The 17,632-nt window shown below is 44.7% G+C and overlaps 1 protein-coding gene across 4 annotated transcripts in view; it reads right to left on the minus strand.

Moving 5' to 3' along the window:
• Positions 1 to 17,632, minus strand: part of LOC129841919 (uncharacterized) — a 92,283-nt gene that overhangs the window by 11,270 nt on the left and 63,381 nt on the right. For all 4 annotated transcript variants that reach the window (XM_055910286.1, XM_055910287.1, XM_055910285.1 and 1 more), the window contains exons 6-9: positions 6,258 to 6,345; positions 1,308 to 1,456; positions 1,104 to 1,188; positions 288 to 409 (exon numbers count right to left, since the gene is read on the minus strand). In XM_055910286.1, the coding sequence (XP_055766261.1) occupies positions 288 to 409; positions 1,104 to 1,188; positions 1,308 to 1,456; positions 6,258 to 6,345 (444 nt within the window). The remainder of the gene's footprint in view (positions 1 to 287; positions 410 to 1,103; positions 1,189 to 1,307; positions 1,457 to 6,257; positions 6,346 to 17,632) is intronic.

A 17,632-nucleotide genomic window follows, 5' to 3' on the forward strand; every position in this document is an offset into this window, starting at 1 on the left:
GGGGGGAGGTGGGAGAGAGAGGGGAGAGAAGTGGGAGAGAGAGGAGAGGGAAGTGGGAGAGAGAGGGGAGCGAGAGGGGAGAGAAGTGGGATAAAGAGGGGAAAGAGAGGGGAGAGATGTGGGATAAAGAGGGGAAAGAGAGAGGAGAGATAGAAAATAGGAGTAGAGAGAGAGAGTTGGAGAATAGAGAAATAATCAAATTAGATAAGAAATACAGAATACAGCTTATTGAAATATTCAGTTGTTTATTTGTCCGTTTTAGAGGCAGGTTGTGTTATGGTACGTACCACAGATTGCTGGTCTTGGTCTGGTCAGTGACGATCAGAGATCCTCTGTACTCCTCCAGCAGCTCTGGCGCTATCCACCTCAGGGGAATCCACAGCTTGTCTGATGTTAGGTAATAGTCATCCTACACAGATAAACACACACAGAGGGATGAATGGACTTGAAGATAAGCCATTTGGGACATCCAATATGTTAGGGATAATCAACAAGGGGCTATGTGTTCTCTGGAAGATAATGAACCCCCTGGAAGGTGTGTTCCATGACACGCTAAAGGAGCGGAACTGACCTTCCACAGAGTTGAATTATTTTGTAGAGAACGCATAGAGCCCCGAGTTGATTATCCCTTTTGTACCATGCCTATAATTTAAAACATTTATAGCTAGAAATGTATTCATTTGCAGGAAGAAAAATGTGTTCAACATCCACTGAAGTACCTAGCAAGTTTACTATATAGAGACAGTAGTTGCCATGGTAACCAAACACACAGACTTGCTAGTTTAGCTAACCAAATTTGAGTCCTAGCTTGCTATTATGAAAATCAAATCCAACAATGCCAATAATGTTTTCGACTTTTGCTTTCAAATGCAGCTCAAGCATAGAGCATGTAATAACTATACCCATTGAATTCTATCGTGCAAATATACTGTGGATTATAGGGAAAGAATGCCCTCTCTAGAATGCCCTACAAGCCAATCAGAAACGATTATTCAACAATGCCATGGTATAAAGGGGTATAACTTGTCTACAGATTGTGGTGGTTCAAGCAAAGTACATGGGTAAGCGCACACGCCCACACACACACACACACATAAACATACCTTGTAGTGGTTGTGAGACAGCCCATAGTCTCCGATTCTGACAGTGAGGTCAGAGGTAAGGAGACAGTTCCTCAAAGCCAGATCACTGGAGAGAAAACAATCATAATCCCTTTACTATCAATCACTCAATTACCAACCAATCAATCACTGGAGCTATTGGAACCCCACTGGAGCCAGAGAGAGCCAGGATATGACCTCACAGACCTGTGGATGTAGTTATTCTCGTGGAGGTGCAGCAGGCCAGAGGTGATTTCAAACGCCATCCTCTGCAGGGTCAGCATTTCCCGGGTCAGAAGGTCAGGGGTCATCCCATCTGACTTCCTCTGGGCTCTCAGGTACCTCTTCAGGTCACCCTGGTAACACATCACAAATATAATTTATTTATTACACCATCAATGAGTGTTACCAATATCATTAATTTATTACACCATCAATGAGCATTACCAATATCATGTACAGTATGTGATACTTAAAACAATCAGAAGAACAATTAACATAGTTTATGACTTTGACCAGACATATTGAGCTATAAATCAAGTACATTTGTACATTTATACTGGAGAAATACCCTCTCCTAAGTGTTTTCCTGAACCTGAAGGTCCTCAAAAGCAGAAGGGGAATTGGTAATGAGTCAATATCATTAGAGAGATAGAGGTTGTACTGGTGGTAGGACAGGAGAATAAGATACTTCAAATGATAAAGGGATGTGTGTTTCAATGTACAGAGGATTTATAGTTTATGTTATTCTGGTAAAGGGCTGCGGTATTGTTTCTCTCCCGTCCCTGGTCGTTAATTGATCTGTTTGAGTCATTGATTGGCCAGAGAGTGCAATCACTTGGGATTTCAGGTCTCAATCAGTCTTTGATTAAAGAGTAAGAATGAAAGCAAACAAACAGAGGCAGCAGGTGTTGAGTGTTGGAGCTGGAAACGACTGGCATAACATTATACTACAAAAGGTATATCTAAGTGTGAAACGTCACCAAGTATTTACATGGTTATTTTTTATTTAATTTTTTTCTTTCTTTTTCTCTTTTTTTTATTATTTTTTTTTTTTTCGGGGGGTGGATCAGCTTAATATTGCGGAAAGAATGTTGCTTCCAATGTAATTGTCTGCATCATTTCCAATCGCCCATATTTTTGGGGGTAAATATATATATCCATTCACGTATGCATACATATACACATATATACATACACATACCTACATAGACATACATACTTTTTTTAAAGAGTATACCTTTATTATTATTCCCCGCAAACCCTACCACCGATCCCCCAATTGGAGTAAACTGATAAACATTTCTGTTTTTACCTTCAATTTATACATCTTATACACATTTTACAGACACAGTCTACTTTATAATAGTTCTCTCTTGTTTGTTCTTAGTCCTTCCTCTATTTCTGTTGTCCATCCAGTTTGATTTCCACTTGTAACTGTGCTATTTCACAATAGCTCCGCACCTATACACATTTCACAGATCCCGTATGCCCTACATTGTTTATCTTGTTATTAGTCCCACCCTTCAGCTCCACTCAACCTTTCCCATCTATCTTCCAACATCATCCATTTCGGATTTTTATTTGCCATATATTTTTCAACTGTGCTGTGATGCTTCACAAAATATTTGAATCTTCCTATTCTCATAGCTTCCACGGATTGTAAATTAAAAATAAACATTTTTGCTAAAATAATTATTATATTATTGATTGATTGACTATGGCTTTTCAGATCCCCCAGTATTTTTTTTTATCTGTAGCGTTAGTTCTACGCAAATGTTGCAATTCTTCAACCATTCCTGGACCTGTGACCAAAAACGAGCTAAATGCGGACAATACCAAAATAAATGGTCTAATGACTCTGCCTCCTCACAGCAGAATCTACAGAGCTGGGAAGATTGTATCCCCCATATATATAACATTCTATTAGTTGCAAGAATTTTGTACAATAATTTAAATTGAAAAATTCGAAGTTTTGAATCCGGCGTTGTTTTGCGTATCAATTCATAAACCATGTGCCATGGAATGGGTACATCGAAAATCTCTTCCCAACTATTTTGCAATTTATATGGCACAGCTGTAAGTTTTTTGGTCCTTAAATGAAATTGGTATATGTTTTTATTTATCACACTTTTCTTTAACCATTTATGTTCTTTAATATAAGGCCGACATACAAGTTCCTTACTTTTATCCCCTTCCACCTGCCTCTTCCATTTTTGTGGTAATGCTGCAATTAATTGGTTGTAATTTTGGGTAGAGCAGACATTTCCATATGTCTGTGTTAGCTGCATGTGTGACATTACTCCACCAGTCCTATTTATGATATCATTCACAAAAATGATACCTTTTTTAAACATTTCTTCGATAAATACAGTTTTTTTATCAATTACTATATTTGAATTTAACCACAAGATTTGTTGTACTATTTGTTCCGTCCTTTCAGGTGGATTAAACTGAAATTGCAACCAACTTTCTAAGGCTTGTTTAAAAAATAAAAGATATTTTGGAGATTATTTCCTTTTCAAGCAACCGAAAGTGAGCAGGTGTAATCTGAATAAAGGGAAAAAGGCCCTTCTTGAACATAGGATGAGACATTCATACCAATCTACTAGAGAACCAGTTTGGATTTAAGTATAACTTTTGTATGACTGATGCCTTTAGTGAGAGGTCTAATGCTTTAATATTTAATAATTTCTGCCCTCCGAATTCATATTCGTTATATAAATAGGCCCTTTTAATTTTATCTGGCTTGCCGTTCCAAATAAAATTGAATATTTTTTGTTCATATAATTTAAAAAGCAGGTCACTAGGTGTAGGCAAAACCATAAGCAAATAGGTAAACTGTGATATGATTAAAGAGTTAATCAGGGTGATTTTCCCACAAATAGACAGGTATTTTCCTTTCCATGGTAGCAAGATCTTATCTATTTTTGCTAACTTTCTATAAAAATTTATTGGAGTGAGATCATTTCTTTCTTTTGGGATTTGTATACCGAGTATGTCCACATCACCGTCAGACCATTTAATTGGTAAACTACATGGCAATGTAAAATGTGTATTTTTTTGTGATCCAATACGTAATATGGTACATTTATCATAATTTGGTTTTAATCCAGAGAGGATAGCAAATGTATCTAGATCCTCTAAGAGGCCGTGGAGAGATTCTAGTTGTGGTTTTAAAAGTAAACATGAATCATCAGCGTACAATGACACCTTAGTTTTTAGGCCCTGGATTTCTAATCCCTTAATATTAATGTTTGATCTAATTTTAACAGCTAACATTTCGATGGCAATAATAAATAGATATGCCGATAGTGGACAACCTTGTTTTACTCCTCTAGATAGTTTAAAACTTTCTGAGATGTAGCCATTATTTACTATTTTACACCTAGGGTTACTATACATAATGTTAACCCATTTAATAAGAGATTCCCCAAAATTGAAATATTCTAGGCATTTATATATAAACTCCAGTCGTACTTTATCAAAAGCCTTTTCAAAATCAGCTATGAAAACCAGGCCTGGTGTCCACGATATTTCATAGTGTTCCATTGTTTCCAGTACTTGCCTTATATTATCTCCAATGTATCGTCCATGTAAAAAACCTGTCTGATTAGGATGAATAATATCTGACAAAACTTTTTTTATTCTATGCGCCAAGCATTTTGCTAGGATGTTTGCATCACAACACTGAAGTGTAAGAGGTCTCCAATGTTTTAAATGGACTGGATCTTTATATATACCACTTGGGTCCTGTTTCAGTAATAATGATATCACACCTTCTTGTTGCGTGTCTGATAATCTATCATTTATATAGGAGTGGTTAAAACAAGCTAATAATGGTCCTTTGAGTATATCAAAAAAATGTTTGTATACTTCCACTGGTATGCCATCCAGTCCTGGAGTTTTCCCATCCTTAAAGGCCCCAATTGCATCAAGTAGTTCCTCCTCTGTAATTAGGCCTTCACATGAGTCTTTCTGTACAGATGTTAATTTTCCATTATTATTAGGGAAAAAATCCATACAATTAGTTTCAGTTAGTGGAGATGGAGGAGCCTGAAACGAAAATATATTCTTAAAGTACTTTACTTCCTCTTTCAAAATATCATTTGGTGAATCATGCGTGACTCCATCATTTGTAACAAGTTTTAATACGTTTTTTTTGGTAGCATTTCTATATTGAAGATTGAAAAAGAATTTGGTGCATTTTTCCCCATATTCCATCCAGTTCGCTTTATTTTTGTAATATATTACACTGGATCTTTCTTGAATAAGTTCCTCCATTTCTTTTTGTTTTTCCTCTAACTTATTCTGTGCCTCTATGGTACCGTTTTTATTGTTATCTAACTGTACTGTTAGTCCTTCAATTTCCTTTGTTAATATGGACTCTTTTGATCGAAATTGCTTTTGTTTTATAGATGAGTACTGAATTGCATGGCCTCTAAAGGCACACTTAAAAGTGTCCCATACAATATGGGGATCTGCTGTACCTATGTTATGTCTAAAAAAGTCAGTTATAAATTCTTCTGTCCTAGTTCTAAACAATTTATCATCTAGTAGGCTTTGATTAAATTTCCAATATCCTCGCCCACGTGGAAATTCTGTAAGAGTAATATATATGCCAATTATGTGATGGTCCGACCGCATTCTGTCCCCTATCAAACACTTTTTAACTTTTGGTGCCAGAGAGAATGATATAAGAAAGTAGTCAAGGCGACTAGCTTTATTAAGCCTCCGCCATGTATATCTCACTAGGTCAGGGTATTTAAGTCTCCATATATCCACTAATTCCAATATATCCATGACATTCCTGATTCCTGATATTTACATGGTCATTCCTGATATTTACATGGTTATTTGATGGGGAAAAGGAAACTAACCAAACATATGTTTCCATGTACGGAAGCTATAGTCTGGTGTTTGTCACTTAATTGATCCATTTGAATCCTTTATTGACCAGTAACCAGAGAATCCAATCAGCTGGTTACTCAGGTATCAATCAGTCTCTGATAAAAACACAATGAAACCAAATAATCCTAGAGGAATGGAGAAAATGTATCCATTCCAAAACAAAATGGCCTCTCTTTGGATCTCCTCTACAATGTGCCCTTCTTCTTCTCCATCCCATAATAGTAGTAAAAACAACATGGCCCTCACCAACTGACAGAACTCCATGACCAGCAGGAAGGGAATGCTCTCGTTGCATTGGCCCAAACACTGAAGGATGTTGGGATGTTGGAGACTCCTGAAGGCAAGAAAATAGAGAGGGAGAGAGAGGGGGGAGAGAGAGGGGGGAGAGAGAGAAAGATGATGAAACGAGAGAGGCAATGCAGCAGAGGATATGCAGTTAAAGTGAGCGAGGGAAGAGGAGAGAGGGGGAGAACATCTGGGCGCATTTGTTTGTGTATGTTTACTTAGGTGGGTTTGTTAGTGAGAAAGTGGAGGACGAAAGAAAACAGACAGAACTAGAGAGAGGGGGAGAGGACGAAAGAAAACAGACAGAACTAGAGAGAGGGGGAGAGGACGAAAGAAAACAGACAGAGCTAGAGAGAGGGGTGGAGAGGACGAAAGAGAACAGACAGAGCTAGAGAGAGGGGGAGAGGACGAAAGAAAACAGACAGAGCTAGAGAGAGGGGGAGAGGACGATAGAAAACAGACAGCGCTAGAGAGAGGGGGAGAGGACGAAAGAAAACAGACAGAACTAGAGAGAGGGGGAGAGGACGAAAGAAAACAGACAGGACTAGAGAGGGGGGGAGAGGACGAAAGAAAACAGACAGAGCTAGAGAGAGGGGGAGAGGATGAAAGAAAACAGACAGAACTAGAGAGAGGGGGAGAGGACGAAAGAAAACAGACAGAGCTAGAGAGAGGGGGAGAGGACGAAAGAAAACAGACAGGACTAGAGAGAGGGGGAGAGGACGAAAGAAAACAGATAGAGCTAGAGAGAGGGGGAGAGGATGAAAGAAAACAGACAGAACTAGAGAGAGGGGGAGAGGACGAAAGAAAACAGACAGAACTAGAGAGAGGGGGAGAGGACGAAAGAAAACAGACAGAACTAGAGAGAGGGGGAGAGGACGAAAGAAATCAGACAGAGCTAAAGAGAGGGGGAGAGGACGAAAGAAAACAGACAGAGCTAGAGAGAAGGGGAAAGGACGATAGAAAACAGACAGAACTAGAGAGAGGGGGAGAGGACGAAAGAAAACAGAAAGAAATAGAGAGAGGGGGAGAGGGCGAAAGAAAACAGACAGAGCTAGAGAGAGGGGGAGAGGACGAAAGAAAACAGACAGAGCTAGAGAGAGGGAGAGAGGGCGAAGGAAAACAGACAGAACTAGAGAGAGGGGGAGAGGGAGAAAGAAAACAGACAGAGCTAGAGAGAGGGGGAGAGGACGAAAGAAAACCGACAGAGCTAGAGAGAGGGGGAGAGGGCGAAAGAAAACAGACAGAGCTAGAGAGAGGGGGAGAGGACGAAAGAAAACAGACAGAGCTAGAGAGAGGGGGAGAGGACAAAAGAAAACAGACAGCGCTAGAGAGAGGAGGAGAGGGCGAAAGAAAACAGACAGAGCTAGAGAGAGGGGGAGAGGACGAAAGAAAACAGACAGAGCTAGAGAGAGGGGGAGAGGATGAAAGAAAACAGACAGAACTAGAGAGAGGGGGAGAGGACGAAAGAAAACAGACAGAACTAGAGAGAGGGGGAGAGGACGAAAGAAAACAGACAGAACTAGAGAGAGGGGGAGAGGACGAAAGAAAACAGACAGAGCTAGAGAGAGGGGGAGAGGACGAAAGAAAACAGACAGAGCTAAAGAGAGGGGGAGAGGACGATAGAAAAAAGACAGCGCTAGAGAGAGGGGAGAGGACGAAAGAAAACAGACAGAACTAGAGAGAAGGGGAGAGGACGATAGAAAACAGACAGAGCTAGAGAAAGGGGGATAGGACGATAGAAAACAGAAAGAACTAGAGAGAGGGGGAGAGGACGAAAGAAAACAGACAGAGCTAGAGAGAAGGGGAGAGGACGAAAGAAAACAGACAGAACTAGAGAGAGGGGGAGAGGACGAAAGAAAACAGACAGGACTAGAGAGGGGGGGAGAGGACGAAAGAAAACAGACAGAGCTAGAGAGAGGGGGAGAGGATGAAAGAAAACAGACAGAACTAGAGAGAGGGGGAGAGGACGAAAGAAAACAGACAGAGCTAGAGAGAGGGGGAGAGGACGAAAGAAAACAGACAGGACTAGAGAGAGGGGGAGAGGACGAAAGAAAACAGATAGAGCTAGAGAGAGGGGGAGAGGACGAAAGAAAACAGACAGAGCTAGAGAGAGGGGGAGAGCACGATAGAAAACAGACAGAACTAGAGAGAGGGGGAGAGGGAGAAAGAAAACAGACAGAGCTAGAGAGAGGGGGAGAGGACGAAAGAAAACCGATAGAGCTAGAGAGAGGGGGAGAGGTCGAAAGAAAACAGACAGAACTAGAGAGAGGGGGAGAGGACGAAAGAAAACAGACAGCGCTAGAGAGAGGGGGAGAGGGCAAAAGAAAAAAGACAGAACTAGAGAGAGGGGGAGAGGACGAAAGAAAGACAAAGCTAGAGAGAGGGGGAGAGGATGAAAGAAAACAGACAGAGCTAGAGAGAAGGGGAGAGGATGAAAGAAAACAGACAGAGCTAGAGAGAGGGGGAGAGGACGAAAGAAAACAGACAGCGCTAGAGAGAGGGGGAGAGGGCGAAAGAAAACAGACAGAGCTAGAGAGAGGGGGAGAGGACGAAAGAAAACAGACAGAGCTAGAGAGAGGGGGAGAGGACGAAAGAAAACAGACAGAGCTAGAGAGAAGGGGAGAGGACGAAAGAAAACAGACAGAGCTAGAGAGAGGGGGAGAGGACGAAAGAAAACAGACAGCGCTAGAGAGAGGGGGAGAGGGCGAAAGAAAACAGACAGAGCTAGAGAGAGGGGGAGAGGACAAAAGAAAACAGACAGCGCTAGAGAGAGGAGGAGAGGGCGAAAGAAAACAGACAGAGCTAGAGAGAGGGGGAGAGGACGAAAGAAAACAGTCAGAGCTAGAGAGAGGGGGAGAGGATGAAAGAAAACAGACAGAACTAGAGAGAGGGGGAGAGGACGAAAGAAAACAGACAGAGCTAGATAGAGGGTGGAGAGGACGAAAGAAAACAGACAGAACTAGAGAGAGGGGGAGAGGACGAAAGAAAACAGACAGAACTAGAGAGAGGGGGAGAGGATGATAGAAAACAGACAGAACTAGAGAGAGGGGGAGAGGACGATCGAAAACAGACAGAGCTAGAGAGAGGGGGAGAGGACGAAAGAAAACAGACAGAGCTAGATAGAGGGTGGAGAGGACGAAAGAAAACAGACAGAACTAGAGAGAGGGGGAGAGGACGATCGAAAACAGATAGAGCTAGAGAGAGGGGGAGAGGACGAAAGAAAACAGACAGAGCTAGATAGAGGGTGGAGAGGACGAAAGAAAACAGACAGAACTAGAGAGAGGGGGAGAGGACGAAAGAAAACAGACAGAGCTAGAGAGAGGGGGAGAGGGTGAAAGAAAACAGACAGAGCTAGAGAGAAGGGGAGAGGACGAAAGAAAACAGACAGAACTAGAGAGAGGGGGAGAGGACGAAAGAAAACAGACAGAACTAGAGAGAAGGAGAGAGGACGAAAGAAAACAGACAGAACTAGAGAGAAGGAGAGAGGACGAAAGAAAACAGACAGAGCTAGAGAGAAGTGGAGAGGACGAAAGAAAACAGACAGCGCTAGAGAGAGGGGGAGAGGACGATAGAAAATAGACAGAGCTAGAGAGAGGGGGAGAGGACGAAAGAAAACAGATAGAGCTAGAGAGAGGGGTGGAGAGGACGAAAGAAAACAGACAGAGCTAGAGAGAGGGGTGGAGAGGATGAAAGAAAACAGACAGAACTAGAGAGAGGGGGAGATGACGATAGAAAACAGACAGAGCTAGAGAGAGGGGGAGAGGACGAAAGAAAACAGATAGAGCTAGAGAGAGGGGGAGAGGACGAAAGAAAACAGACAGCGCTAGAGAGAGGGGGAGAGGACGAAAGAAAACAGACAGAACTAGAGAGAAGGGGAGAGGACGAAATAAAACAGACAGCGCTAGAGAGAGGGGGATAGGACGATAGAAAACAGAAAGAACTAGAGAGAGGGGGAGAGGACGAAAGAAAACAGACAGAGCTAGAGAGAAGGGGAGAGGACGAAAGAAAATAGACAGAACTAGAGAGAGGGGGAGAGGACGAAAGAAAACAGACAAGACTAGAGAGGGGGGGAGAGGACGAAAGAAAACAGAGCTAGAGAGAGGGGGAGAGGATGAAAGAAAACAGACAGAACTAGAGAGAGGGGGAGAGGACGAAAGAAAACACACAGAGCTAGAGAGAGGGGGAGAGGACGAAAGAAAACAGACAGAACTATTTTATTTATTTTTATTTTACCTTTATTTAACTAGGCAAGTCAGTTAAGAACAAATTCTTATTTTCAATGACGGCCTAGGAACAGTGGGTTAACTGCCTGTTCAGGGGCAGAACGACAGATTTGTACCTTGTCAGCTCGGGGATTTGAACTTGCAACCTTTCGGTTACTAGTCCAACGCTCTAACCACTAGGCTACCCTGCCGCCCCATATAGAGAGAGGGGGAGAGGTCGATCGAAAAAAGATAGAGCTAGAGAGAGGGGGAGAGGACGAAAGAAAACAGACAGAACTAGAGAGAGGGGGAGAGGATGAAAGAAAACAGACAGAACTAGAGAGAGGGGGAGAGGACGAAAGAAAACAGACAGAACTAGAGAGAGGGGGAGAGGACGACAGAAAACAGACAGAACTAGAGAGAGGGGGAGAGGACGAAAGAAAACAGACAGCGCTAGAGAGAGGGGGAGAGGGCAAAAGAAAAAAGACAGAACTAGAGAGAGGGGGAGAGGACGAAAGAAAGACAGAGCTAGAGAGAGGGGGAGAGGATGAAAGAAAACAGACAGAGCTAGAGAGAAGGGGAGAGGACGAAAGAAAACAGACAGAGCTAGAGAGAGGGGGAGAGGACGAAAGAAAACAGACAGCACTAGAGAGAGGGGGAGAGGGCGAAAGAAAACAGACAGAGCTAGAGAGAGGGGGAGAGGACGAAAGAAAACAGACAGAGCTAGAGAGAGGGGGAGAGGACGAAAGAAAACAGACAGAGATAGAGAGAGGGGGAGAGGACGAAAGAAAACAGACAGAGCTAGAGAGAGGGGGAGAGGACGAAAGAAAACAGACAGCTCTAGAGAGAGGGGGAGAGGGCGAAAGAAAACAGACAGAGCTAGAGAGAGGGGGAGAGGACAAAAGAAAACAGACAGCGCTAGAGAGAGGAGGAGAGGGCGAAAGAAAACAGACAGAGCTAGAGAGAGGGGGAGAGGACGAAAGAAAACAGACAGAGCTAGAGAGAGGGGGAGAGGATGAAAGAAAACAGACAGAACTAGAGAGAGGGGGAGAGGACGAAAGAAAACAGACAGAGCTAGATAGAGGGTGGAGAGGACGAAAGAAAACAGACAGAACTAGAGAGAGGGGGAGAGGACGAAAGAAAACAGACAGAACTAGAGAGAGGGGGAGAGGATGATAGAAAACAGACAGAACTAGAGAAAGGGGGAGAGGACGAAAGAAAACAGACAGAACTAGAGAGAGGGGGAGAGGACGAAAGAAATCAGACAGAGCTAAAGAGAGGGGGAGAGGACGAAAGAAAACAGACAGAGCTAGAGAGAGGGGGAGAGGACGATAGAAAACAGACAGAACTAGAGAGAGGGGGAGAGGGAGAAAGAAAACAGACAGAGCTAGAGAGAGGGGGAGAGGATGAAAGAAAACCGACAGAGCTAGAGAGAGGGGGAGAGGGCGAAAGAAAACAGACAGAGCTAGAGAGAGGGGGAGAGGACGAAAGAAAACAGACAGCGCTAGAGAGAGGGGGAGAGGGCAAAAGAAAAAAGACAGGACTAGAGAGAGAGGGAGAGGACGAAAGAAAGACAAAGCTAGAGAGAGGGGGAGAGGATGAAAGAAAACAGACAGAGCTAGAGAGAAGGGGGAGAGGACGAAAGAAAACAGACAGCGCTAGAGAGAGGGGGAGAGGGCGAAAGAAAACAGACAGAGCTAGAGAGAGGGGGAGAGGACGAAAGAAAACAGACAGAGCTAGAGAGAGGGGGAGAGGACGAAAGAAAACAGACAGAACTAGAGAGAGGGGGAGAGGACGAAAGAAAGAAAGAGCTAGAGAGAGGGGGAGAGGACGAAAGAAAACAGACAGAACTAGAGAGAGGGGGAGAGGACGATAGAAAACAGACAGAACTAGAGAGAGGGGGAGAGGACGAAAGAAAACAGATAGAGCTAGAGAGAGGGGGAGAGGACGAAAGAAAACAGACAGCGCTAGAGAGAGGGGGAGAGGGCAAAAGAAAAAAGACAGAACTAGAGAGAGTGGGAGAGGACGAAAGAAAGAAAGAGCTAGAGAGAGGGGGAGAGGATGAAAGAAAACAGACAGAGCTAGAGAGAGGGGGAGAGGACGAAAGAAAACAGACAGAGCTTGAGAGAGGGGGAGAGGATGAAAGAAAACAGACAGAGCTAGAGAGAGGGGGAGAGGACGAAAGAAAACAGACAGAGCTAGAGAGAAGGGGAGAGGACGAAAGAAAACAGACAGAGCTAGAGAGAGGGGGAGAGGACGAAAGAAAACAGACAGAGCTAGAGAGAGGGGGAGAGGACGAAAGAAAACAGACAGAGCTAGAGAGAGGGGGAGAGGACGAAAGAAAACAGACAGAGCTAGAGAGAGGGGGAGAGGACGAAAGAAAACAGACAGAGCTAGAGAGAGGGGGAGAGGACGAAAGAAAACAGACAGCGCTAGAGAGAGGGGTAGAGGGCGAAAGAAAACAGACAGAGCTAGAGAGAGGGGGAGAGGACAAAAGAAAACAGACAGCGCTAGAGAGAGGGGGAGAGGGCGAAAGAAAACAGACAGAGCTAGAGAGAGGGGGAGAGGATGAAAGAAAACAGACAGAGCTAGAGAGAGGGGGAGAGGATGAAAGAAAACAGACAGAACTAGAGAGAGGGGGAGAGGACGAAAGAAAACAGACAGAGCTAGATAGAGGGTGGAGAGGACGAAAGAAAACAGACAGAACTAGAGAGAGGGGGAGAGGACGAAAGAAAACAGACAGAACTAGAGAGAGGGGGAGAGGATGATAGAAAACAGACAAAACTAGAGAGAGGGGGAGAGGACGATCGAAAACAGACAGAGCTAGAGAGAGGGGGAGAGGACGAAAGAAAACAGACAGAGCTAGATAGAGGGTGGAGAGGACGAAAGAAAACAGACAGAACTAGAGAGAGGGGGAGAGGACGATCGAAAACAGATAGAGCTAGAGAGAGGGGGAGAGGACGAAAGAAAACAGACAGAGCTAGATAGAGGGTGGAGAGGACGAAAGAAAACAGACAGAACTAGAGAGAGGGGGAGAGGACGAAAGAAAACAGACAGAACTAGAGAGAGGGGGAGAGGATGAAAGAAAACAGACAGAGCTAGAGAGAGGGGGAGAGGATGAAAGAAAACAGACAGAGCTAGAGAGAAGGGGAGAGGACGAAAGAAAACAGACAGAACTAGAGAGAAGGGGAGAGGACGAAAGAAAACAGACAGAACTAGAGAGAGGGGGATAGGACGATAGAAAACAGACAGAGCTAGAGAGAGGGGGAGAAGACGAAAGAAAACAGACAAAACTAGAGAGAGAGGGTGAGGACGAAAGAAATTAGACAGCGCTAGAGAGAGGGGGAGAGGACGATAGAAAACAGACAGAGCTAGAGAGAGGGGGAGAGGACGAAAGAAAACAGATAGAGCTAGAGAGAGGGGTGGAGAGGACGAAAGAAAACAGACAGAGCTAGAGAGAGGGGTGGAGAGGACGAAAGAAAACAGACAGAACTAGAGAGAGGGGGAGATGACGATAGAAAACAGACAGAACTAGAGAGAGGGGGAGAGGACAAAAGAAAACAGACAGCGCTAGAGAGAGGGGGAGAGGACGAAAGAAAACAGACAGCGCTAGAGAGAGGGGAGAGGACGAAAGAAAACAGACAGAACTAGAGAGAAGGGGAGAGGACGAAATAAAACAGACAGAGCTAGAGAGAGGGGGATAGGACGATAGAAAACAGAAAGAACTAGAGAGAGGGGGAGAGGACGAAAGAAAACAGACAGAGCTAGAGAGAGGGGGAGAGGGCAAAAGAAAAAAGACAGAACTAGAGAGAGGGGGAGAGGACGAAAGAAAGACAAAGCTAGAGAGAGGGGGAGAGGATGAAAGAAAACAGACAGAGCTAGAGAGAAGGGGAGAGGATGAAAGAAAACAGACAGAGCTAGAGAGAGGGGGAGAGGACGAAAGAAAACAGACAGCGCTAGAGAGAGGGGGAGAGGGCGAAAGAAAACAGACAGAGCTAGAGAGAGGGGGAGAGGACGAAAGAAAACAGACAGAGCTAGAGAGAGGGGGAGAGGACGAAAGAAAACAGACAGAGCTAGAGAGAAGGGGAGAGGACGAAAGAAAACAGACAGAGCTAGAGAGAGGGGGAGAGGACGAAAGAAAACAGACAGCGCTAGAGAGAGGGGGAGAGGGCGAAAGAAAACAGACAGAGCTAGAGAGAGGGGGAGAGGACGAAAGAAAACAGACAGAGCTAGAGAGAGGGGGAGAGGACGAAAGAAAACAGACAGAGCTAGAGAGAAGGGGAGAGGACGAAAGAAAACAGACAGAGCTAGAGAGAGGGGGAGAGGACGAAAGAAAACAGACAGCGCTAGAGAGAGGGGGAGAGGGCGAAAGAAAACAGACAGAGCTAGAGAGAGGGGGAGAGGACAAAAGAAAACAGACAGCGCTAGAGAGAGGAGGAGAGGGCGAAAGAAAACAGACAGAGCTAGAGAGAGGGGGAGAGGACGAAAGAAAACAGTCAGAGCTAGAGAGAGGGGGAGAGGATGAAAGAAAACAGACAGAACTAGAGAGAGGGGGAGAGGACGAAAGAAAACAGACAGAGCTAGATAGAGGGTGGAGAGGACGAAAGAAAACAGACAGAACTAGAGAGAGGGGGAGAGGACGAAAGAAAACAGACAGAACTAGAGAGAGGGGGAGAGGATGATAGAAAACAGACAGAACTAGAGAGAGGGGGAGAGGACGATCGAAAACAGACAGAGCTAGAGAGAGGGGGAGAGGACGAAAGAAAACAGACAGAGCTAGATAGAGGGTGGAGAGGACGAAAGAAAACAGACAGAACTAGAGAGAGGGGGAGAGGACGATCGAAAACAGATAGAGCTAGAGAGAGGGGGAGAGGACGAAAGAAAACAGACAGAGCTAGATAGAGGGTGGAGAGGACGAAAGAAAACAGACAGAACTAGAGAGAGGGGGAGAGGACGAAAGAAAACAGACAGAGCTAGAGAGAGGGGGAGAGGGTGAAAGAAAACAGACAGAGCTAGAGAGAAGGGGAGAGGACGAAAGAAAACAGACAGAACTAGAGAGAGGGGGAGAGGACGAAAGAAAACAGACAGAACTAGAGAGAAGGAGAGAGGACGAAAGAAAACAGACATAACTAGAGAGAAGGAGAGAGGACGAAAGAAAACAGACAGAGCTAGAGAGAAGTGGAGAGGACGAAAGAAAACAGGCAGCGCTAGAGAGAGGGGGAGAGGACGATAGAAAATAGACAGAGCTAGAGAGAGGGGGAGAGGACGAAAGAAAACAGATAGAGCTAGAGAGAGGGGTGGAGAGGACGAAAGAAAACAGACAGAGCTAGAGAGAGGGGTGGAGAGGATGAAAGAAAACAGACAGAACTAGAGAGAGGGGGAGATGACGATAGAAAAAAGACAGAGCTAGAGAGAGGGGGAAAGGACGAAAGAAAACAGATAGAGCTAGAGAGAGGGGGAGAGGACGAAAGAAAACAGACAGCGCTAGAGAGAGGGGGAGAGGACGAAAGAAAACAAACAGAACTAGAGAGAAGGGGAGAGGACGAAATAAAACAGACAGCGCTAGAGAGAGGGGGATAGGACGAAAGAAAACAGACAGAGATAGAGAGAGGGGGAGAGGACGAAAGAAAACAGACAGAGCTAGAGAGAGGGGGAGAGGACGAAAGAAAACAGACAGCTCTAGAGAGAGGGGGAGAGGGCGAAAGAAAACAGACAGAGCTAGAGAGAGGGGGAGAGGACAAAAGAAAACAGACAGCGCTAGAGAGAGGAGGAGAGGGCGAAAGAAAACAGACAGAGCTAGAGAGAGGGGGAGAGGACGAAAGAAAACAGACAGAGCTAGAGAGAGGGGGAGAGGATGAAAGAAAACAGACAGAACTAGAGAGAGGGGGAGAGGACGAAAGAAAACAGACAGAGCTAGATAGAGGGTGGAGAGGACGAAAGAAAACAGACAGAACTAGAGAGAGGGGGAGAGGACGAAAGAAAACAGACAGAACTAGAGAGAGGGGGAGAGGATGATAGAAAACAGACAGAACTAGAGAAAGGGGGAGAGGACGAAAGAAAACAGACAGAACTAGAGAGAGGGGGAGAGGACGAAAGAAATCAGACAGAGCTAAAGAGAGGGGGAGAGGACGAAAGAAAACAGACAGAGCTAGAGAGAGGGGGAGAGGACGATAGAAAACAGACAGAACTAGAGAGAGGGGGAGAGGGAGAAAGAAAACAGACAGAGCTAGAGAGAGGGGGAGAGGATGAAAGAAAACCGACAGAGCTAGAGAGAGGGGGAGAGGGCGAAAGAAAACAGATAGAGCTAGAGAGAGGGGGAGAGGACGAAAGAAAACAGACAGCGCTAGAGAGAGGGGGAGAGGACGAAAGAAAACAGACAGAACTAGAGAGAAGGGGAGAGGACGAAATAAAACAGACAGCGCTAGAGAGAGGGGGATAGGACGATAGAAAACAGAAAGAACTAGAGAGAGGGGGAGAGGACGAAAGAAAACAGACAGAGCTAGAGAGAAGGGGAGAGGACGAAAGAAAATAGACAGAACTAGAGAGAGGGGGAGAGGACGAAAGAAAACAGACAAGACTAGAGAGGGGGGGAGAGGACGAAAGAAAACAAACAGAGCTAGAGAGAGGGGGAGAGGATGAAAGAAAACAGACAGAACTAGAGAGAGGGGGAGAGGACGAAAGAAAACACACAGAGCTAGAGAGAGGGGGAGAGGACGAAAGAAAACAGACAGAACTATTTTATTTATTTTTATTTTACCTTTATTTAACTAGGCAAGTCAGTTAAGAACAAATTCTTATTTTCAATGACGGCCTAGGAACAGTGGGTTAACTGCCTGTTCAGGGGCAGAACGACAGATTTGTACCTTGTCAGCTCGGGGATTTGAACTTGCAACCTTTCGGTTACTAGTCCAACGCTCTAACCACTAGGCTACCCTGCCGCCCCATATAGAGAGAGGGGGAGAGGTCGATCGAAAAAAGATAGAGCTAGAGAGAGGGGGAGAGGACGAAAGAAAACAGACAGAACTAGAGAGAGGGGGAGAGGATGAAAGAAAACAGACAGAACTAGAGAGAGGGGGAGAGGACGAAAGAAAACAGACAGAACTAGAGAGAGGGGGAGAGGACGACAGAAAACAG

The sequence above is a fragment of the Salvelinus fontinalis genome, unplaced genomic scaffold (genome assembly GCF_029448725.1).
Source record: "Salvelinus fontinalis isolate EN_2023a unplaced genomic scaffold, ASM2944872v1 scaffold_0002, whole genome shotgun sequence".
In the NCBI taxonomy this organism is placed as follows: domain Eukaryota; kingdom Metazoa; phylum Chordata; class Actinopteri; order Salmoniformes; family Salmonidae; genus Salvelinus; species Salvelinus fontinalis.